General features: G+C 41.0%; 2 protein-coding genes across 2 annotated transcripts; both read left to right on the plus strand.

Moving 5' to 3' along the window:
• Window positions 1-511: 511 nt before the first annotated feature.
• LOC143407934 (proline-rich protein 23C-like) lies at window positions 512-1,240 on the plus strand. Its single transcript, XM_076867068.2, has one exon. The coding sequence runs from the start codon at window positions 512-514 to the stop codon at window positions 1,238-1,240; it is 729 nt and encodes a 242-aa protein (XP_076723183.2).
• A 21,453-nt stretch (window positions 1,241-22,693) lies between these two features.
• On the plus strand, window positions 22,694-23,422 carry LOC143407935 (proline-rich protein 23C-like). Its single transcript, XM_076867070.2, has one exon. The coding sequence runs from the start codon at window positions 22,694-22,696 to the stop codon at window positions 23,420-23,422; it is 729 nt and encodes a 242-aa protein (XP_076723185.2).
• Window positions 23,423-23,722: the final 300 nt, after the last annotated feature.

Raw genomic sequence — 23,722 nt, forward strand, 5'->3', positions numbered from 1 at the left:
GGTGGGTTGGCAGTTGGGGATTACTAGGTGCAGGGGACTTTTGGAGTGTTTTCCACAGAATCCTGGAAAACATGAATTCTAACATTAGCCCTCTTCAAATTCTATGCCTGTTTTTAATCCCTCCACCCAAGAATAACCAGTGATTCTGCCCCCCAAGGACCCACACAGGTATTTCCCCACAGCCAAAGCTATTAGCCAGCCGACTCCTCCCATTAGGGGCGGAGCTCCGTAGGGGCGGGGCTTAGCATGACAATGGAGCTTGGGTTGCTCAGGCAACATAACTGGCCCTCCAGGGCGCATCCGGGTCAGTGCATAGGAGCAAGGTTCCAAAGCCAGACGCCAAGCACAGCAGCGGGCGCAGATCCACAGAAGCCAGGACTGCGGCCCACCTGAAAGCTTAGCGCACCTCACCTATCCTCCTGACCCGACTGTCACTGCGCGCAGCAACTGCCACCTGTGCTCCGCACTCACTTTGCCCCGAAAGGGGAGCATCCACCACAGCGACGTCGACATGGTGGGCATTCGTCCACGAAGCCCTAGCGCCTGCCCCGCGCCCTGGGGGGGACCACAGCCTGAAGGACCTGGTCCTGCCAAACGCCGCCGACTAGACGACCCTGCAGACCCCGCAGAGCCCCCAGCGGCACCCAACCTGCAAAACTCTGCAGCATCAGCAGCAGCAGCCAACGCCACCGCGCTCCCCTCCGTGGTGGTTCTGGCAGCGGGCTGCTCCTTACAGGTACCCATGGACGACGGCCACCTGGTGCTACAGCCTGCGCCATCCTCGGTCCTGCAAGTGAATCTCCAAGGACACAACCTCATTCTGATCCCTGAGGGCCTCGTGGGAGCCACCGACCAACGCCCAGGAGGCCAGGGAGACTGTCCTGAAGACCCGGAACTGGGCGCCTTCCTGAGACCCCTCGGTGAGAACAGGGTCGTCGAGCAGGGATTCTTCTGCGAATTTATGCCAGAGATCGTCAGAAAAATAGAGGAGTTCGAGGAGCAATGGATGGACCCTCCAGCCGGCCCGCAGGGGCCCATCCCATTTCTCCCTGCTTGGGCCCCCACCCCTAGTCCAGTGAGGCGCTCTTCTAATCCCGCCTACGACGTGGATTTCCACCTTCTGAGGCCCTTCCCCACCTCACCGCTGCAACCTCTACCTCCCTCTCCAAGTTCAAGTCCCCAGGCGCCTCCTCAGCGCTCTCCACGCCCTAGGAGCAAAGCCTGCAGATGTCTCTTCTAGGAAGAAAGGAACTTCTCCCCACCCCACCACCGGACCCAACTCCTGGACATCTCCTGGGGGCGTGCTGGATCCCCAGAGCCCCTCAATAGTCAGCAATTCTGTGCTGACAATTGTTTTTTTCTGTACCGGATTGTAAGGAAATAAAGACTTCAGGAAGAGAAGGCAGATTCCACATTTCCTCTTGGAAATGGAAAATCTTCAGGGAAACCAAAAACTGTGTTTTTAGATTTTGGAGACTTCTTCACAGGATCATTCTCTAAACACACACACACCATTTCCCTGCATTTTGTAGACGTTGTTTTCTCTCAAAATGCACTTTTTAATTCATATCACCATTCCCCTCTTTTTCCCCCAAACCAAGAAATCATTGGATTTCTTCTGCTGTGAGTTTCCTTCTGTGTTTTCCCATGGATTTATGAAGACATTCAGCCATATTATTTCTAGTTCTTGATTTTTCCAGCTGCAGCCCCAGTGAACTGCCAAATAGTATGATGGTTGCTACATCTGATTGTATGGTGTTTGTTCTCAGCAGTCTCTTAACCTGCTGAAGAAATTCTCTTCCAATCTTACTTCTGAATGTAAATGAGATTTATGTGGAATTTTATCAGATGTTGTCAGCATGCATTGGAATATATTTTTGAAATATGTTCATCTGGTGATTTAAACCAATAGACTGATGGAAATGTTTGCTTTACTGCTATTCCACAGTGTTTTCTACCATTTAAATTGTACCCTGATTTTTTTGTAATGTAAATAAAACTTGTAACATTTGAAATGTTAATTCATTACAATTTTTGCTTCATTTCTATAAAGTAAAATATTACAAAACTGAAGTCAAAGGGTCATTTCATTTCAGAACATCAGTAACTATTCAGATTGAGCACCGCACCTTAATAATTATTATTTTTAATTTTTAGTTGTAGCTGAACAGAATACCTTTATTTTATTTATTCATCTATTTTTTATGTGATGCTGAGGATTGAACCCAGTGCCTTTATGGACTAGGCAAGGGTTCTACTTCTGAGCTACAACTCAAACCCCACATTACGGATTCTTTCCTACCTTTTTATTCTTAACATTCTACTCATTCAGTCTAGCCTCAGTTTTCATCTGTCTGAAGAATATCCTTTAATAGTTATTTCCACCATGTCCTATGTGTGCTAAACTATCTTGGTTCTGTAAGTTTGAACATGGTTTTGCATGATAAACTCTATTAGTATTGTATGCCTGAAAAGGCCATTATTACTCATGTATGGACATTTCAATTTGGTGTCAACACACCTTATATATAATCAGAGATATGATAAATTATTGTGTAATGGTGTATTAAGAATTGTAATTCAAAATGAATCTTAAAAAGAAAAAAATGCCATTATTACACATTCATTCTTAAATATAAAATGATATATAACTGCTTGAACAATATTCGCCTATTGCCATTTTTGTGGTTGCAAGATAAAAAGTCTGCCAATCAAGTTGTTATTCCTTTTATATATGACTTTTTTACTTATTGTAGTATATTTTTAAATTGTCTTATTTTACTTTTTGTGTTCCTTGATTTTTAAATGTTTTTATTATTGCATTATAGTTATACATAATACTGGGGTTCATTTTTGACACCCATACATGCATAGAATATAATTGTTTCCATTTTAATACCCAGTACTTCCACTTTCCCTTCCCTCCTCTCTCCCCTGTTCCTCTTCCTCTCTACTAGTCTTCCTTCTATTTATTTTTAGGTTTTTAATCAGTTGCTTTACAGATAATACATAATGGTAGAATGCACTATGACATATTCACATATGTACATAGCATAATATGATCAATTTCATTCCACTGTTCCTCCCTTTTCCCATCCCTCCTCCTTCTCCCTCAATTCCCTTCTTCCATTCCATTGATGTCCGAAAGGAAAAAATTAAGAGCATGAATAAAGAGCTTACAGAATGAGAAAATCTTTACCACTACTCTTCTGACAGGGAATTAATATTAGAATATATTAAGAACTCAAAAAGCTTAATCCCAAAAAAAAAAAATCACAAAAGAACCAATCAATAAGTGGGCAAAAGAACTAAACACACTTCTGAAAAGAAGAAATACAAAGGACTAACAAACATTAAAAAAAATGTTCAAAATGTTCAACATCCCAAGAAATCAGGGAAATGTGAGATACAGGAGTTTGGATTGCTTGAGAATCATGAAAGACAGAAACATACCAGTGTGTTGGAAGAATCATCCAAATATTTTTAAATCATTAGGAATTGTGACAGAATCAATATGGAATAGAGTAAAAAGCATTCAAGAAATGAGGGACAAGAGCCCCAGTGTTGGAAAGAGAGTGGAGGGCTGCACTAAGAAAAGAGTAGTGGGCGGGATGGGTGTGGTGGTGCCCATATTCCCTGCAGATCATCCCAACATCTGAAGGTTGAGGCAGGAGAGTCACAAGTTCAAAGCGATCCTCAGCAACTTAGTGAGGCCCTAAGCAACTCAGTGAGACCCTGTCTCTAAACTACAAAAAAGAACAAGGGGTGTGGCTCAGTGGTTGAGTTTCCCTGGGTTCAATCCCTGGTACCAAAAAAAAAAAAAGAGTGAAATGAATGGCCACTTCTAAAATAATCAATGCATTTGGGAATGAGAAGGATGGTTAATTACCAATGAAATCTAAATATGAGATCCAGGCAGTCTCTTCAATTCATACAATTAGTCTTACATCTCTTGGAGCTAGGGGTAGGAACCTAAGCAACTGAACCACAGTTTACTGAACAGACAAGTTGAATTCTCAAATTAGGCAAGTCTGTGCTGGTGAGGTCACAGCTCTGATTGGGCTCTGAGACATGGGGTAAAGACAACTAGTTGGACAGATTTGAATATCTTGAATTCCCAAAACCCAAGCCTGGAGAACTGGCCTGCTCTTCTCTCTTAATGGTTGGCACTGCCTTGCATTAAGTTGACAGAAGCAGCTGCCTGGCAAGGCAACATGCAGCAACCTCAAAATCTACCCCTAACTCCTCTCCACCACAAGGCCAGTAATTAAAGTTAAGCCCAGAGATATGGGCCTGTAAACAATGAAGGGGAGGGAAGAAAAGCACATAATTGTGTGTGTGTGTGTATGTGTGTATGTGTGCAGGTGTATGTGTGTGTTCTGCAGGATTCACCCAACATAAACCAGTAGGAATCAAGTATAGAACTGAAGCTGCTGGATATCAGCCTGTTAAAGAGAGAGTCTGGCAATTTAGAAGAATTCTCCTGTAATACAGGAGAGTTTTAACACCCTGGAAAGGACTTTGTTAAGACAGTACTCACATTCTTAAAAGCAACTCTCAGAAGCTTGGAGAAAAGAATGATCCACAGTACGTTAAGGAGAAATGCTACCACTGCAAAGGCAGACTGTAGAAAAATCAAGCAAAGGTTTAGAGAAGCTGGGCACAGTGTCCCACACCTGTAATCCCAGCAGCTCTGGAGGCTGAGGCAGGAAGATCTCGAGTTCAAAGCCAGCCTTAGCTAATTAGTGAGGCCCTAAGCAACTGAGGTAGGCCCTGACACTAAATAAAATACAAAAAAAAAAGGGCTTGGTATATGTCTCAGTGGTTAAGTACACCTGGGTTCAATCCTAAGTAAAAAAAAAAAATTAGAGAAACGGTATTATATGCTGGATATACTAGCTAAAGTAGTAAAATGCACCAGCTACTACCATGTCTAGCAGAACTTAGAGGAACACTGCAAATAAGAGCAATAGGAATGCACTTGGAACATGACTGCATGACCAATGTGATTCTGCAACCTGTACACTCAGAAAAATGATAAATTATATTCCACCTCATTCAAATGTATGATATGTCAAGATCATTGGACTGTCATGTGTAACTAATTAAAACAAATTTTTTTAAAAAAAGGAATGCACTTGGAGACACCCAGTATCACTGATAAGCTCCAAGGGGAATAGGGTGATGGCAGGATATGGCATTTGAGAGCTGGACTCCTTGTCAGCCAAGGTAATAAAAAGATCTGAGAGACTAAAAATAGAAATTAATGATGGTCAGATCATACCTGACAGTCAAACCCAAACTCACAACCTCTCCAGCAATTATCCTAGAAGATAAATCATAACCTCTAGAGTCAGACCCCAAAATGGCCAGAACTTGATCATTAACTGTCAAATTCCCTAATCTTCTCTCCCAATTCCAACACAGGACCAACCAGAGAACACTCAATATGCTGTTCCTAAGAGATGGAAAACCATACCAATCACTTAGAATATCCACTTCTATTAGCCCACCTACAGCCTTCCCATGCCCAAAACTTCCAATCAGACACACCTGATGCCTTCCCTTTGTCCATTGCAAACCTCTCCTGACCTCCTGGCTGCCTTTAAATCTCTGGCAAAAGCAAATGATGATCAATGTTTATACAGCTCAACTCACAATAGCTAAGCTATGGAACCAATCTAGAAGACCTTCAACAGATGAATGGATAAAGAAAATGTGGTACCTACACACAATGGAATATTACTCAGCCATAAAGAACAAGGAAATTATGGCATTTGCCAGTAAATGGGTGGAACTGAAGACTCATGCCAAGTGAAATAAGCCAATCCCCAAAACCAAAGGCCAAATGTTCTCTCTGATATGCGGATGCTGACTCACAATAAGTGGAGTGCAGGGTGGAGTTCACTGGATTGGATGGAAAGAGTGAGGGGAATGGAGGGGAGTTGGGAATAGAAAAAAAAAGTAGAAAGAACCCTACATAACTTTCCTGTGTTTATGTATCAATACACAATCAGTGTTAACTCCACATCATGTACAACCACAAAAGTGGGAAGTTATACCCCATGTATGTATGATGTCAAAATATATTCTACTGTCATCTATAACTGAAAAGAACAAATAAAAAAATTAAAGCAAATGGTGTGGGCTAACCCCCTTGCTATAGCAAGACATGAATAAATAGCTTCTGTTTGTTCCCATTTGGATGGGGTTCCTTTATTTTCTGTCTTTCCTAAGGCCCCATTGAATCGGGCTCTACCCAGCCCAATACACTAGATCAGCACAGGGTCTAAACTTTCTCTGTGAGTTCCTCGTTTGTTTATTCTCAGTTCAAAACTCACGTTTTGTTATCACATCCATTTGTTTGCCATCCTTGGTGGAATCAAGCCATTCCTCTTCATCCCCTTTTCTCTTTTCTGTGTTTCCATGTTGCATTGTACAATCTAAAAGTGTCAAGATGGCTGGAACCTCTTACACAAGGTGCACAGCACCATGTTTATTGACATTGCCAGCTCTTAGAGGGCCTTCTGAGTCTAAATTCTCTCCTCTTGCAGGAAAAATGCCTGCTTCTTATATGTTTCTCATTATGATCCTAAGTCTTGTGTCTCTTTCTAAATGGCACAATTTCACCAAGGATGATGTGGACCATCAGTGGCTAATGTGGGGAATATTTGACTTGAACAAAATTTGAGAGACACCTTAGAAAAGGAAGGGAATAGGATTTTCTCAGATTCAGTGGGTACAACTTTTTCCTTGGGTACACAGAGAAGCCTCCAAACAAAATTCTGAGTCAAAATTTCCCTCATTAAAAGATTCTCTAGCCAAAGCTAATGAGCCATTTGACAGGTAATATCACACAAGACTCATATCCCTAATAAATATTTCACCTTTGACCTCCAGCTGCCTCCCTAAATTTAGATCTCCCGCTGCCCCTTCTCCTCCCAATCTCCCTCCTTCAGTACATCCATCAATTCCTTTTTTCAATTCTTCTTGTCCAGGCTCCAACATTCTCCCTTTTCTCTCTCAAGAACCTAAAATGCCAATTGCTTCTAAAGATCCATCTGTTCCATGAATCAAGGATTCGGGCAACTGTAGAATTTAAAACTTGGACCTGCACTGAATTAAGAGCTAATGTGTCCCTTAACACAGACAAGACCAGCAAACATTCATGGAAGAAATTGGATTTCTTTAGAAGAATTTAGATTTCGTTGTGGTACCCATGATCCTGAATCAACTGACTCACATCAGTTGATACACATATTGGTCATAACCGCAGATGCTAAACCCTGGATAGAAAAAGCTGACTGGACTGACCCAGAAAAGGATCTATGGGTCTCTCTTTCCATAATAAAACTGAGGGTCAAATAAAAAAAGCTGAGGGCTGGGGTTGTGGCTCAATGGTGGTGTGTGTTAGCCTTGCACATGAGAGGTCCTGGGTTCAATCCTCAGCACCACATAAAAATCAATAAATGAAGGTATTGTGTCCAACAATATTAAAATTATAATTAAAAAATCTGAAGCCAGGTGTGGTGGCTCACACCTATAATCCTAGCTACTGGGGAGGCTGAGGCAAGAGGATCACAAGTTTGAAGCCAGCCTGGGCAATTTAGTGTGATCTGTCTCAAAATAAAAATAAAAAGGGTGGGTGTGCAGTCTGGCTGGGCACAAAGTCACGAGCCATTCAAGTAGGAGCAAACTTTATTTTTGAAACTGCCGCCAATGCCTGGGAAGATTTCCGATCGACCCATGTTGCCGTCCTCCGGGATCCCAAGAGGCGGTTCTTCCTCCCGAATTCCCTCCTACTGCACTTCCCCAACCAATGTGAACTCTCTAGGAGTCCTGTAGCAGGCCTAGGTGGACAGCAGGAGTCCAATATCCATATGCGTTGTGAGCCAATCATCAGCTGGCAGTCTGAAAGTTTGCTGCATATGAATGCAAATCTTAACATAATCATATCATCTCAATGGCTTGCTGGCGTCACCTTTCAACCAAAAATGCCATGCAATATATTATTTGGCTGTGGCTCTTAGCATTTCCCCCCTTCTGTTTAATTAAGCAACAAGCAATGTGGCTAGGGACCGTGCCTGGTAGGTTGTCCAATTCAACATATGATTCTTACCTGTCATCGGAAAACTGACCTCTAGGCGTCAGCCTCCTGTCTTAGGTTGATACCACTGCAATTGGATCATACCCATCACTGACTACCGGTCTAGCATATAGCCATACTTGTGGATAGGCCTATGCACCAGTGGGGGGGTGAGGTTCTTTGCCTCACCTCTGTTGGCCCCCAGATTTGGCCTATGCACCAGTGGGGGGGGGGGTGAGGTTCTTTGCCTCACCTCTGTTGGCCCCCAAAATTAGACCATCACTAGTAGAAGGGAGGAGGATACAGAAATGCCATGACACCAAGTTAATTGATGGCTCCTAGGAAAAATTGCATCACTGGTGACACATCAACAAAGATACGCCAGCATTACCATAATTCGCTGCATCAACAGATAGATCACAGTGTATACAAGTGATACATAGTCCAGGCAAGTTCTGTAAGCAGTTCAAAGCAGAGGAATCCATCAATATGTTCATTTCCTCCCAAAATAAATCGACTCATTGACAGAGCATTACTTGTTCAGTTATTATTCATTGATGTATCAGTTTATACAGTTTGTTGTGATAATTATCGAAGAAGTTGTAGTTTGGTTTCATCTTTGTCTTCACCGGCACTGGGATGAAAATAGGAATTCTGACAATGATGTAAAAAAAAATATGTAACATTTCAACAGGTACTAAGAAAACAATTTTTAGAACAATTTACATTATCCTCAACAGAATTATTAAATATAATGAAAAGGAAAGGTGAAAGTAAACAAACAAATCTGTTAACCTGCTTATTTGTACACATATTGAAACAATCTTTAACAGCTATTTACCCAATTTAAATTAAACCATTAAAATCACATGAATAATAAAAAAAATTCGGATCGATTTATTCATGAGCGCTCCTCATATATGATATATGGACATACGCACATATAGTCATACAACACAAAACAGAAGTGTGCACACCTAACATACAACATATAAGACAATAGTAAAGGCCTTGTAGCTTTACCTAGGTGAAATCTCCATTGCAACCTTTAAAAACTCCACAGTCAAAAAATAAAACTGATCAGAAAAACATTAATCTAGGTCTGTATGAGCTCAAAAATAAAATAGAACTTTATGATGTGGGAAAAAGCAATAATAAAATAGATATTGAAAAAAGCATCCTGGTTAATCACTGTTGCAGATGTAAGAATAGCCAAGCTGGAGTTCTGGATATCAGCTGTTGTGGATTTGAGTCAAATCATCTTCTTTTTGATCTGTAGAAATTGTTTTGGTTAATCTCTCTGGAATCCAAATCGGCTACTGTTCTCCCTGTTGAAACACACGAACAGAGCCCCGACCCCAGACAATCACTGGGTCAGGACCTTTCCATTGTCCTGTTAGAATATCCTTCCAAAGTACCTTAGGCTTATGTACATTTTTTGGATACAAATGTCTTTCCGCAGCACTAAGCCCTGATGAATCAAAATTTGAAAAGCTTAGAGTCAAAAGGGTTATTTTAAGTTTATCTTTGGGGGATATATACCCCTTTTCAATTCCCTCCTTTTGTTTTAATAAGTACATTTTAATAGTTTGATGAGCTCTTTCAATTATGCCTTGTCCCTGTGGATTGTATGGAATTCCTGTTATGTGAGTAATGCCAAATGATGAGCAAAATTGTTTAAAAGAGGTAGAAGCATAACCAGGACCATTATCTGTTTTTAACTGTTTTGGAACGCCCACAGTGACAAAATTTTGTAACCAATGAGCTATAACATCTTTAGTTTTTTCTCCAGCATGAAGGGAGCCCATCAAAAATCCAGAAGAAGTATCAACTGTAACATGTAAATATTTTAATTTTCCAAATTCTGGCAAGTGCGTGACGTCCATCTGCCAAATATGGTTAGGTATCAGTCCTCTAGGATTGACTCCAAGATTAACTTGTGGTAAAAAGGTCACACAATTTTGACATTGTTTTATTATATGTCTGGCTTGTTCTTTAGTTATTTTAAAACCCTTTTGTAAAGTATTAGCATTGACACGGAACCTTTTATGAAAATTTATAGCTTCTTCTATAGTGGAGAAAATATGTATGTCATGTGTAGATTTATCTGCTAAATCATTGCCCAAACTAAGGGCTCCAGGCAATCCTATATGTGCCCTGATATGTCCTATAAAGAATGGATCTTTTCTGTCCCAGATTAGACTTTGTATAGTGGAAAACAAAGAGGAAACAGTAGAAGAAGGGGAAATCCTATTAGCATCTTCAAGGGATACTATAGCATTAACTACATACTGACTATCAGAAAATAAATTAAATACAGAATCTTTAAACATCACAAAAGCTTGTAATACTGCATTAAGCTTTACCTTTTGAGCTGATTGTTTGGGTACTAAAAATGTAAAAGTTTGATCAGGGTAACTACCGCTGCTGTACCATTATTTGACCCATCAGTGAATATATTTGGACCATTCATGATAGGGTTTTTTTGTGTCATCTTTGGAAAAACTACAGGATGCTTAGACCAAAAAGACAGCAAAGGATTAGATGGTAAGTGATTATCAAATGAAACATTAGATTTACACATGATTATTGCCCAAGTATTTAACTCATTAGCTAACTCATCAATTTGATCCATAGTATATGGAGTAATAATTTTATTGGGAGAAATCCCAAATATTCCCTTTGCTACTTTTATTCCTTTGAGTATTAATTGTCCTACAGCCTCAGGATACTTAGTAAGAATAGTGTTAGGAGAATAAGATAAATGTATCCACAATAATGGACCTTCTTGCCAAAATACTCCTGTAGGAATATTTTTTGTTGGTAGTACAATAAATAATAAAGGCAAACTTATATCAATTCTATCCAAACGCATATTTTCCATATATGTTTCAATGATTTTTAATGCCTTTCTTGCTTCAGGCATTAACATGTAGGGTGAATTTGGATCTGATGGACCTTTTAGGATATCAAATAAAGGTCCTAGCTCTCCTGTTGGTATGCCTAGATAAGGCCTTATCTAATTTATGTCTCCCAATAACTTTTGAAAGTCGTTAAGTGATTTGAGTTGATCTACTCGTATTTGAATTTTTGGTGGACGGACCATGGTTGAGGATACTAAAACTCCTAAAAAATTAATTGGAAGATTTAATTGTACTTTATCTATTGCTATCTCTAGATTATAATTTTTTAATAAATTTGTAAGTGTGGCAAAACATTCTAGCAATGTGTTTTTATCTTTATGTGCCAATAACACATCATCCATATAGTGAAATATTTGTAGTTCAGGATTTTGATTTCTAAGTGGCTGGATTGCTTTGTTAACATAAATTTGACACATAGTTGGACTATTAGCCTTCCCTTGAGGGATTACTTTCATTCATATCTCTGATCAGGACCTTCATGATTTAGTGCAGGGATAGTAAATGCAAAATTTGAACTATCCTCCGGATGAATTGGAATTGAAACAAAAAAAAACAATCTGGGGCTGGGGATGTGGCTCAAGCTGTAGCGCGCTCGCCTTGCATGCGTGCGGCCCGGGTTCGATCCTCAGCACCCCATACAAACAAGGATGTTGTGTCCGCCGATAACTAAAAATAAATAAATAAATAAATATTTTTTAAAAAATTCTCTCTCTCTCTCTCTCTCTCTCTCTCTCTCTCTCTCCTTTTCCTCTCTCATTCTCTCTTTAAAAAAAAGAAAAATGAAAAAAAACAATCTTTAATATCTATAGCTAAAACATACCAGGTTTTTGGTAAAGCAGACAATTGGGGAATCCCTGATTGAGCAGGTCCCATAATAACCATCTCATTATTAATGGCTCTTAAATCTTGCAATAATCTCCATTTACCAGATTTCTTTTTAATGACAAAAATGGGAGTATTATGGGGAGATACGGAAGGTTGTATATGTCCCTCCACTAATTGTTGTTTGACCAGGTCATGGGCTATTTGTATCTTTTCTTTAGTCAGGGGCCACTGAGGAACCCACACTGGTCTTTCTGATTTCCAAGTGATTTTGATTGTCTCAGTGGCCCTTTCTGAAAGCACAATCCATGTCTATTTATTTCTTGATCTATTTGAATTGGTGCTGTCATACCTTGTTCTTGTTCTCTTAATCTTTTTTCTTTCCTAAAACCTTGTTTAGCCCTAGTAGTGGGCGCGTTAGGACTGATGTTATTTGTTAATGTCAAACCTAATTGATCTAGAACATCTCGTCCCCATAAATTTATAGGAAGATGATTCAATACATAGGGCTGTATAGTTCCTTCACATCCTTCAGGATCTTTCCAATCTAATACCATTGCACTTCTATGGGGATTAGTAGCCACTCCTAGGCCTCGAAGCATTTGAGCGGCTTGTTGTAATGGCCAATGTTTTGTCCATTCTTGACAAGATATGATGCTAAGGTCAGCACCTGTGTCCAGTAGCCCATTAAATTCATGTCCTTGAACATTTAGTTTTAGCATGGGGCGAGAATCTAAATTTAAAGACAGCATATCCCAATCTACACCTGTGGAGCCTAATCCCCTGGTACCTCTTTCTACAGTACAACTGGAAAATTTATCATGTAGGCTGGGTACTATTAATAACTGTGCTATTCTATCTCCTGGTGAAATTACTGATATACCTTTTGGAGAACTAGCTATAATTTTTATTTCACCTTCATAATCGGGATCAATTACCCTGGGACTTATCATAAGTCCTTTTAGTATAGAAGAACTGCGTCCCAATAATAAGCCTACTGTTCCTTGGGGAAGAGGTCCTTTTACTCCTGTGGGAATGATTTGAATTCCCATCTCTGGAGTTAGTACTGCTCTGGCAGAGGCACAGATGTCCAACCCTGTGCTCCTCTAGTTTGTCTGATGAGGGATTTAATGGATAACATGTCCTGGGCACTACCTTGATGGTGCTATTGGGTTCCTCCATTGCCCCGTATATTTGTGGTTTTGGGCCCCGGAGCATTGGGCCCTCCAGTCCATTTTTTGGCAATGGAGCCTGATGCCTTTCTCCACGATATTGTGGGTAAACACTTGGTCCTTGTCCATTTTTGATAACGGAATACCCTCCATGGTGGTTTGAGAATGGCATTCATTAGCCCAATGTTTCCCTCTACGGCATCGTGGGCAAATACCCGGTATTCTATTCCTTTGATACCTAGCTCTGTTAAACCCTCCTCCTTTGGGGCAACTCCTTTTAAAATGCCCTGTTTGATCACAATTATAGCATGCTTTTGGCCTGGCATCTAAAGCCTGTTGTACTGCTGCTAAGATTTGCCCTTGTTCATTAATGTCTCTACATAATTTAATATATGTGTTTAAATCTTCATGTTTCCATGGTCTAATGACCTCTCTGCAGCAACGATTTGCTTGGTCATAAGCCAGTTGTTTTATAAATGGCATTGCCTGTTCTGTATCTCCAAATATTCTAGAAGCTGTTTGAATAAGCCTATCTACAAATTCAGCGTAAGGTTCATGAGTTCCTTGTATTACCTTAGATAATTGTCCTTGTAAATCTCCATGCCCCTGTAAAGTTTTCCATGCCCTAACCGCATCTACAGCAATTTGTGCGTATACACCAGGATCATATTCAATTTGTTGCCGTTGACCCTCATAAGGTCCCTTTCCTAACAACATTTCTAGATTTCTTTGAGGGTAACCGGCTGCTGCATTTCGCCTAGCTGTCTCTGTGCAAAATTCCTCATTGGCAACCTTCCACAACAAATATTGTCCTCCATTTAGCACAGATCGACACATGTTAGCCCAATCTGCTGGTGTCATGTCCAAGTTGGTAATAGATTCCACCATACTTATGGTGAAGGGTGCTTGCGGGCCGTAGGTTGTTACAGCCTCCTTTATTGCTTCACTGTTTTAAAATCTAAACCACGGTGAATTCGTTGCCTTCCTGCCTGCTCAAGTACAGGGCATGCTAATCTTTGGGGTCCTGCCTCAGGATTCTGCCCATCAACTAAGGGAGTTGAGGGCTGCTCAGCTGTAGATGGAGCTGTTGGTTGAATTATGCCCTCTGGTGACAGAACAGAGATAGCAGCAGCCTCCTGTTGTAAATCCCCGCCTGATGGTTGTTTTTCCTCTAAGCTTTCTTTCTTCAAATTTTCCTCTGTTTGACTAGCTCAAGAGACCTTCTCTTTTGCATGACCTAACATGTTTTCTACCATAGTCTGGACCTCTAACAATTTACTTAACAGTCTTTCGGTTTGTTTTTTACTAGTTTCTAATCTACTATAAAGGTAACGCAACCAAATAAGATAGCATAAAACAAAAACAGAACAAAGAATGGTTGTATCAATTTTCTCTTTCTTAGGGCCGAACAACTTCAAAACTTGAGCCAACCATTTTTCCCAGTTTGCCTGAGAAAATTCTAGGGATAGGCAGCTTGAAACAAAAACAAAATAAAGAAAAACAAGAACACATTGTTATTTGAAATGGTCACCCATTCTGTCGCCTTCCCTCAGGGGCGAGCAATTTTACTTACCTCCAAGATTCAGGCGTCCCCGTACGGGCCACCAATTGCCGCAGTCTGGCTGGGAACAAAATCACGAGCCATTCAAGTAGGAGCAAACTTTATTTTTGAAACTACGGCCAATGCCCAGGAAAATTTCCAATCGACCGATGCCGCCATCCTCCCGGATCCCAAGAGGAAGTTCTTCCTCCCGAATTCCCTCCTACTGCACTTCCCCAACCAATGGGAACACTCTAGGGGTCCCATAGCAGCCCAAAGTGGACAGCAGGAGTCCAATATCCATATGCGTTGTGAGCCAATCATCAGCTGGCAGTCTGAAAGTTTGCTGCATATGAATGCAAATCTTAACATAATCATATCATCTCAATGGCATACTGGTGTCACCTTTCAACCAAAAATGCCATGCAATATATTATTTGGCTGTGGCTCTCAGCAGGTGGGTATGTAGCTCAATGTTAAAGCACCCCTAAATTTGATTCCCAGTATTTAAAATTAAAAAAAAAAAAACAGCTGAAAAGTAGAGCCAAGTCTCTTAAAAGCCATATCACAAACATTTCCAACAAAAATTAATCCAAGTGCTAGTATTTCTCCTCAAAATGCTGCTACAGTTGTATAGCTTCCTTACTGGAGGAAATGCACTCTATGGGTGGAGGGTGTTTCAAATAACACAGATATTCTCTCTATCCCTCAGCCTTTAACTGGAACCCTTGGGCCCTTGACTAAAAATATTCTTCCTGGCTGTGTGATAACATGCCTGGGAATTCAATAGGGAGAGACTTACTTTGAACAAAGAATTATAATATGAAATGCACACCAAATGGACTATTTCTTGAGTTTACAAAGGATTCCTTTATTTATACACAAGGCATGTGTCTTCTGTACACACCTTTGCATTCTCTATTATATATAATGCATATCTTCCATCAAGACAGGGAAAATAATGGGAACAGAAACTACTAAGTTCAGATTGAACCTACCAAGCCATTACCCAAACTTGTCCAGTGTCCCTTGAAGGATGGAAACCTGTGACTGAAGGCATTATATACAAAGGCATTCTCATACTATGCATAAGTGCTTGTCACATTCTCATCCTGCTAAGAAGGAAACAAAATGGACAATCGATTTGTTTTAGAAGGAAACAAAACAGACAATCAATTTGTTTAAGAACTCTAGTCATCAATCAGATCCAACACTTTCTGCTAGAACTTGACCCAAATCCTACCCTGTCATCTGTCCCACCTGAAGCCTCTTCTTTCCCTGCAGTGAATCTCTGCTCTGCTCTTCCCAGTTTACTTCTAGACCAGAACAGTCAATGCCTTTTTGCCTCTACCAAAAGAGGACAGTATCTCAGGAATTCACCAGTGACCCCTCTGATTTTCCCAGGTCCTTGATAAGATCTAAAATTCTTGCCAATTCGTTCTAATACACCATGTGACATCCTCTCCTATGGTGTTCAGAGAACAAGGAAGCCTATAAAAAGGATTGTTTACTTGCCTCCACCCTTAGCAGAAAAGAGACAATAAAGTTTCAAAAGATAAATGTTTTGTCAAATTCTAGTTCATTACTTAGAGTGATCTGTCTGAGGAACGAAAAAGAGTCTGTGATAAATTGAAGATTACCCCCAAATATTCTAGAACCCTCACAAAAGACAGTTCAGAGTCTTCTCTTGAAAGGGTGTTAACCCCACTGCATTTGGGGATATGGACCTCCATCAGGGTGACCAGAAATTCACCTTGCACCACCTCGGCCTCCACCCACACGTGGAAGTGGGTTACAGCCCAATTTCAAGACCTAAGCCTATAGAACTCTTAAAAACAGGAAAAGCTTCATGACATTGGATTTGGATATGATTTCTTGGATGTGACACCAAAAGTACAACAAAAGCAAAATAGATAAATTGGATGGCAACAAAATGAAAACTTTCTACGCATCCAAGAACATGATCAAGACAAAGACAACCTACAAAATGAGAGAAAATATCTTCCAATTATATCATAATTAGGGGTTAGTATCTAGAATATATAAAGAAGTCCTACAACTTACCAACAGGTTAAGGCCACCTTTGAATGCTTTCCTAGAAAGGCTTTTCATGACCATTACTCAGGAGATGTCATCTATTGAAAGGGATGTCAGAGGAAAAGCTGCTCTTAAACTTCACTGGAAAGGACCTTATCGGGTACTGTTCACAATAAATTCAGCAGACAGTCTGTCCTTGTGTTCATGTCAGAGCCAATTCAGAATTCCATGGAACTGAAAAACTACTCCAGTAGGTGACATCAAATTGAGGATTCTAGAAATCCCATTTGATTTATTTTTTTATTTTATTTTTTTTATTGGTTATTCAAAACATTACAAAGATTTCAAAATCACATCGGTTACACATCCACATTTTTACATAATACCATAATAGTAACTGTTGTATTCTGCTACCTTTCCTATCCTCTACTATCCCCCCTCCCCTCCCCTCCCATCTTCTCTCTCTACCCCATCTACTGTAATTCATTTCTCTCCTTATTTTTTTTCCCATTCCCCTCACAAACTCTTATAAGTAATTTTGTATAACAATGAGGGTCTCCTTCCATTTCCAAGCAATTTCCCTTTTCTCTCCCTTTCCCTCCCACTTCATGACTCTGCTTAATGTTAATCTTTTCCACCTGCTCTTCCTCCCTGCTCTGTTCTTGGTTGCTCTCATTATATCAAAGAAGACATTTGGCATTTGTTTTTTAGGGATTGGCTAGCTTCACTTAGCATAATCTGCTCTAGTGCCATCCATTTCCCTGCAAATTCCATGATTTTGTCATAGAAATCCCATTTGAAAGCACAAAGCTAAACTAAGACTCTCAGAATAAGCAGATGACCTTGGATGGCCACGATTTTTGCCACAGACATCAAACAAAGACTCCTGTCTAATTCCTGCTTTGTTTTATCTGCTGGCTTATCTTTATTTTTTCCCTCATTTTCTATAGTGCTGGTGTCATGACAGTCCTGTTTTATATGACACACTAACAAAATGATCACAAATATCTTGTAATACAGTTGAATATGGAAATGAATAACCCTAAGTAGTGAAGTCGGAAGTGTCTACATTTACCTGAACTGATCCACCTCTCCAAGAGAATGCTCAAAAATAGGGGAAGGGATTAAGAGATTTAATATAAAAATTGTCAATGACCAGATCACCTATGGCGCCAGAACTCTGATTCACAACCACCATAGCAATCAGCCCTAGAAAACAAAAACCTCTGCAATAATCAACCCATGAAACCAAACTACACTTCTAAAGGCAACTGACTCAAAATGGTCAGCACTGAGCTGGGTGTGTTGGCACACACCTGTAATCCCAGCAACCCAGGAGGCTGAGGCAGGAGGATCACAAATTCAAAGCCAGTCTCAGCAATTTAGCAAGGCTTCAAGCAATTCAGAGAGGCCCTAAGCAATTCGGCAAGACCCTGGTCTCTGAAGAAAACATTTTAAAAAGGGTGGGGGATGTGGCTTAGTGGTTAAATGCCAATTCCCCAATACCAAACAAATATATAAAATAAAATTAGCATTGATCAGTGACTGTAAGGCAAGGAGCAGAATTTCAGCCCCATCTCAAAGAAGTTAATATCTCAGACACCACTACATGTTTTTAGATTCAGTTTCATAATTATTGCAGTATCAACAGTGCACTTTTTAGCCATGCGATTCTATTTTTTGTTTTGTTTATTCTTTTTCTATAAGTTTAATTGTCTACATATGCCAAGAACTTCATACTTGTGTAGTATGATCTCAATGAGAATATATGAAGAATCAGGAGGTCTCAGAGAAGTCAAAAGAGATGGCAGGAATGTTTGCATTAAAGGATATAGTCATCCCACATCCCAGGAATTCATTTAGAGCCTGTATGTTCTAAGTTTACTCACACACTTTTTTTTCTTGATCCAGAGATTTTAACCACTAAGCCATTTCCCCTTTTTTATTTTATTTGAGGCAGGATCTCACTAAGTTGCTTAGGGCCTGGAAGGGGTTTAGTGAAGAGTGTTTGTTTTAAGATAGAAAGGCTTTACCTCTCGATTATACATTGAAGATATTGATTCAATAGCTAGCATTTTAAGAGGAAGCCAAAATGTGATAATGAAGGGCACAGATGGAGGAATTGCTGAAGAGAGGTTCTCAAGGAGGCAAGACGCAATGAGATAGTTTACACAGGTGAAGGGAGTAGCCTTGGCTAGAACATGGATAATTTGGCAGGGAGGAGCAGAGAAGGCAGAATATATACTCCCCATGCATCTTGGTAGGTAGATGTGATTATGGCAATTTGGGGAAATCTCCTGATTGCTTTTATTGTGTCTGTGAAAGGAAACAAGGGGACCATCTAGGAGTGAACATGAGAGAAGAAATAGAGGAGGCTTGAGAAAAGAGGAGAAAGTAGGCAACATTCATCTGGAAAGTTAAGTGACTGGACTTGAGCAATACAGTTAAATCTCTACCCAGCATTAGGAATCCACCTAATGGAATCCATCTTATTTACACAGACATCATTCAATAAAGTTGAGTGTTTTTTTTCTCCAACACATTAGAGGCAGATAGATTTGACCTTCTAAGCAGGACAAAGGGAAAGGATACAAAGTTATAAACATGGCAGTGACTATCATGTTGCCCATGGAATCTAAGTTCCAGAAAAGGAGGGAAATGTGAACATGAGGGTGTCACCTTCCCCCCAGGAGGGCTGAGACAGATCGAGTTTGGATATTTAAAAGACTGAAAGAGGCTAGAAGAGGCACTCTGAAAATAAAATGTTTGAAATTGTGATTATAGAGAGGTCACAACTAGAAGTAATGCAAGGTCAAGCATATAAGTCTTACAGAAGGGAGGACAAAAGTGTTAAAAGGAAAGAGGACTTCGAGGTCACCTTTCAGGAAAAGTCTATGAGAATATTCAAATAACCACAAAGTATACCAGAAGTAGAACTGTAAGAATAATAGGGAATCAGGTAATAAGGTCATCAAAGACTGTAGGAGATCAATAGACACCTGATTAGACATCTGATAAGTAAATGGTGTGTAGTATTCTGAGACCCAATATTTAAAGTAAAAAAAAATAGAAGAGAGGAACATGTTATAGAAAACATGAAATATAATTGCCAATAATTAAATGAAAAAAATGATGTGGCCACACATGTAATCAGAAATGCAAAATAAAAACACAGGGTAGCACTTTACTATACCAGGTTGGAAAAGATTAAAGAATCCGGCAATAAGAAATGTTTGCAAGGCAAGTAAGCCAGTCGATAAATGGGTAAATGAATTGTACAGACACTTCTCAAAGGAAGTATAAAGGGTCAACAATTATATGAAAAATGTTCAACATTTTTAGCCATCAGGGAAATGCATATCAAGATTGGGGTTGTGGCTCAGCAGCAGAGCACTTGCCTAGCACCAGCAAGGCCCTGGGTTGGATCCTCCAGACCACATAAAAATAAATAAATAAAGGGAAATGCACATCAAAACTCTACTGAGCAGTGGTGCATGCCTGTAATCCTAGCTGCTAGGGAGCCTGAGGCAGGAGGATTGTGAGTTCAAATCCAGCCTCAGCAACTTAGTGAGGCCCTTAGCAACTCAGTGAGACCCTGTCTCTAAATAGAATACAAATAAGGATCTGGGGATGTGGCTCAGTGGTTAAAGGCCCCTGGGTTCGATCCCCAGTACAAAAACAAGAAAACCTATACTTAGATTCAGTGTCACTACAGTTAGAAGGGCAGCCATCAAGAATACAAACAGCAAATGCTGGTGAGGATGGGATGACAGGGTAAGAAACCCTTACACACTGTTGGTGGAAATATAAATTAGTATAGCCACTGTGGAAATTAGTATGGGGGTTGTTCAAAAGGCTAAAAATAAATCTTCCATATGATGCAGCTATACCACTTTAGGGTATTTATCAAAAAATAAAAAATAAAGACAGCACATTTTACAGATAACATGCATACCATGTTTATTGCAGCACGGTTCACATTAGCCAAGTTATGGGATCAACCAAGGTGTCTGTCAAAAGATAAATGGATAAGGAGAAAAACATATATATATATATATATATATATATATATATATATATATAGAAAATTATATACATGTATGTATATATACATATATGCACACACTCACACACAATGCAGTTTTATTCAGACGTAAAGAAGAATAAATGTCACTTGCAGAAAAATGGATGAAACTGGAGACCATAATTTTTTGGAGTGAATAAGTCAAAATCAGAGAGAAAAGTACCATGTATTTTCTCTCATGTGTGGAAGCTAGAAGGGAATAAAAGGACCCCATGAAATTAGAAGGGAGACTAGGAGAGTAGAGGGAAGGGATCCCAGAAGAAGGAACAGTGGGGGAAGCACTGGGGAATGAAATTGATCCAATTATGGTTTTGTGTATGTACAAATAAGCCAAGTGAAAGTTACGATTCTGTACATTTTATATTCACTGATGAATGGAAGAAAAGCAGGCAGGCCAGCAGACAGGCAGACAATATGAGAGATAAGTGTTTTGCAAGAATGTAGTGAAATTGAAGCACACTGGGTTCCCTGGAATGTAAACCAAGAAAAAAAACATTGGAAATAAAACAGGGTAGACACACATGTTCATTTGAAAGGCACACACAGTACCAAATCAGTGTTTGTTAGGTAAATACAATAAATACATAAATTAAGTATATTTGATTTAAATTCACGATTGCATTTGATTCTACACCCAACATAAATGAAGTGTTTAATTTTGAGAAATTTTGCTTTACCACTTAGAGCCACAGCTGTTGTAAGGAAAAAAAAGATCATATTTGGCAAGACCTGGGTGAGGAAGTACCAGGGATTAAACCCAGGGGGAACAATTTAACCATTGAGCCACATCCCCAGCCCTTTGTTTTTTGAGACAGGCTCTCTCCAAATTGCTTAAGATCTCTTTAAATTGTTGAGGCTGGCTTTAAACTTGGGATCTCCCGGTTTCAACCAGCCAAATCGCCCAGATTACAGACATGCACCACCACGCCTAGGAAAATCATATTTTAAAACAGTAAAATGGTGGACATAGAACTGCTCAATAAAAAAGAAAAAAAGTTAATTATGTTGCTTTAATTTTAATAATGCAATTAACAGTTTTATTACAGGCCTTAACCTTCAGGAACAAACTACCATAAAGCCTTTCATTTTAGTATTTAAAAAGCACTTTTCCTGAAAGAAAAATCTGCATTTTGCATTTATTCTTAAGATAAAACGACTGTCAAACATTAAAAAGAATTTCAGGCCGGGCATGGTGCTGCAAGCCTGCAATGCTAGTAACTCCTGAGGCTGAGGCAAGAGGATCAGGAGTTCAAAGCCAATCTCAGCAACAGTAGGTGATAACCTAGCGAGACCCTAACTCTAAATAAAATACATAAAGAGCTGGGGATGTGGCTAGTGATCCGGTGCCCCTGAGTTTAAAGTACCTACCCCTCCCCTCAAAAATAATAATAATAATAATAATAATAATAATAATAAGTTCAGAATGGGAACCTTGCTTAGCATGTGTAAGTCCCTGAGTTCAATCCCCACCACCAAAAAGAACAAAGGGGGATGGGGGGGACTTTAAGTAGCCTTTGGGTGGGTTGGCGGTTGGGGATTACTAGGTGCAGGGGACTTTTGGAGTGCTTTCCCCAGAATCCTGGAAAACATGAATTCTAACATTAGCCCTCTTCAAATTCTATGCCTGTTTTTAATCCCTCCACCCAAGAAACACCAGTGATTCTGCCCCCCAAGGACCCACACAGGTATTTCCCCACAGCCAAAGCTATTAGCCAGCCGACTCCTCCCATCTAGGGGCGGAGCTCCGTAGGGGCGGGGCTTAGCGTGACAATGGAGCTTGGGTTGCTCAGGCAACATAACTGGCCCTCCAGGGCGCATCCGGGTCAGTGCATAGGAGCAAGGTTCCAAAGCCAGACGCCAAGCACAGCAGCGGGCGCAGATCCATAGAAGCCAGGACTGCGGCCCACCTGAAAGCTTAGCGCACCTCACCTATCCTCCTGACCCGACTGTCACTGCGCGCAGCAACTGCCACCTGTGCTCCGCACTCACTTTGCCCCGAAACCAGAGCATCCACCAAGCGCCTTCGACATGGTGGGCATTCGTCCACGAAGCCCCAGCGCCTGCCCCGCGCCCTGGGGGGGACCACAGCCTGAAGGACCTGGTCCTGCCAAACGCCGCCGACTAGACGACCCTGCAGACCCCGCAGAGCCCCCGGCGGCACCCAACCTGCAAAACTCTGCAGCATCAGCAGCAGCAGCCAACGCCACCGCGCTCCCCTCCGTGGTGGTTCTGGCCGCGGGCTGCTCCTTACAGGTACCCATGGACGACGGCCACCTGGTGCTACAGCCTGCGCCATCCTCGGTCCTGCAAGTGAATCTCCAAGGACACAACCTCATTCTGATCCCTGAGGGCCTCGTGGGAGCCACCCACCAACGCCCAGGAGGTCAGGGAGACTGTCCTGGAGACCCGGAACTGGGCGCCTTCCTGAGACCCCTCGGTGAGAACAGGGTCGTCGAGCAGGGATTCTTCTGCGAATTTATGCCAGAGATCGTCAGAAAAATAGAGGAGTTCGAGGAGCAATGGATGGACCCTCCAGCCGGCCCGCGGGGGCCCATCCCATTTCTCCCTGCTTGGGCCCCCACCCCTAGTCCAGTGAGGCGCTCTTCTAATCCCGCCTACGACGTGGATTTCCACCTTCTGAGGCCCTTCCCCACCTCACCGCTGCAACCTCTACCTCCCTCTCCAAGTTCAAGTCCCCAGGCGCCTCCTCAGTGCTCTCCACACCCTAGGAGCAAAGCCTGCAGATGTCTCTTCTAGGAAGAAAGGAACTTCTCCCCACCCCACCACCGGACCCAACTCCTGGACACTCTCCTGGGGGGCATGCTGGATCCTCAGAGCCCCTCAATAGTCAGCAATTCTGTACTGACAATTGTTTTTTCTGTACCGGATTGTAAGGAAATAAAGACTTCAGGAAGAGAAGGCAGACTCCACAATTCATCTTGGAAATGGAAAATCTTCAGGGAAACCAAAAACTGTGTTTTCAGATTTTGGAGACTTCTTCACAGGATCATTCTCTAAACACACACACACCATTTCCCTGCATTTTGTAGACGTTGT

This window comes from Callospermophilus lateralis, chromosome 10 (assembly GCF_048772815.1).
Source record: "Callospermophilus lateralis isolate mCalLat2 chromosome 10, mCalLat2.hap1, whole genome shotgun sequence".
NCBI classification, from domain to species: Eukaryota; Metazoa; Chordata; class Mammalia; order Rodentia; family Sciuridae; genus Callospermophilus; species Callospermophilus lateralis.

Excerpts from the sequence above, each read along its gene's own strand:
- LOC143407935 (XM_076867070.2), top strand. The coding sequence starts at position 22,694 with ATGGTGGGCATTCGTCCACGAAGCCCCAGCGCCTGCCCCGCGCCCTGG.
- LOC143407934 (XM_076867068.2), top strand. The coding sequence starts at position 512 with ATGGTGGGCATTCGTCCACGAAGCCCTAGCGCCTGCCCCGCGCCCTGG.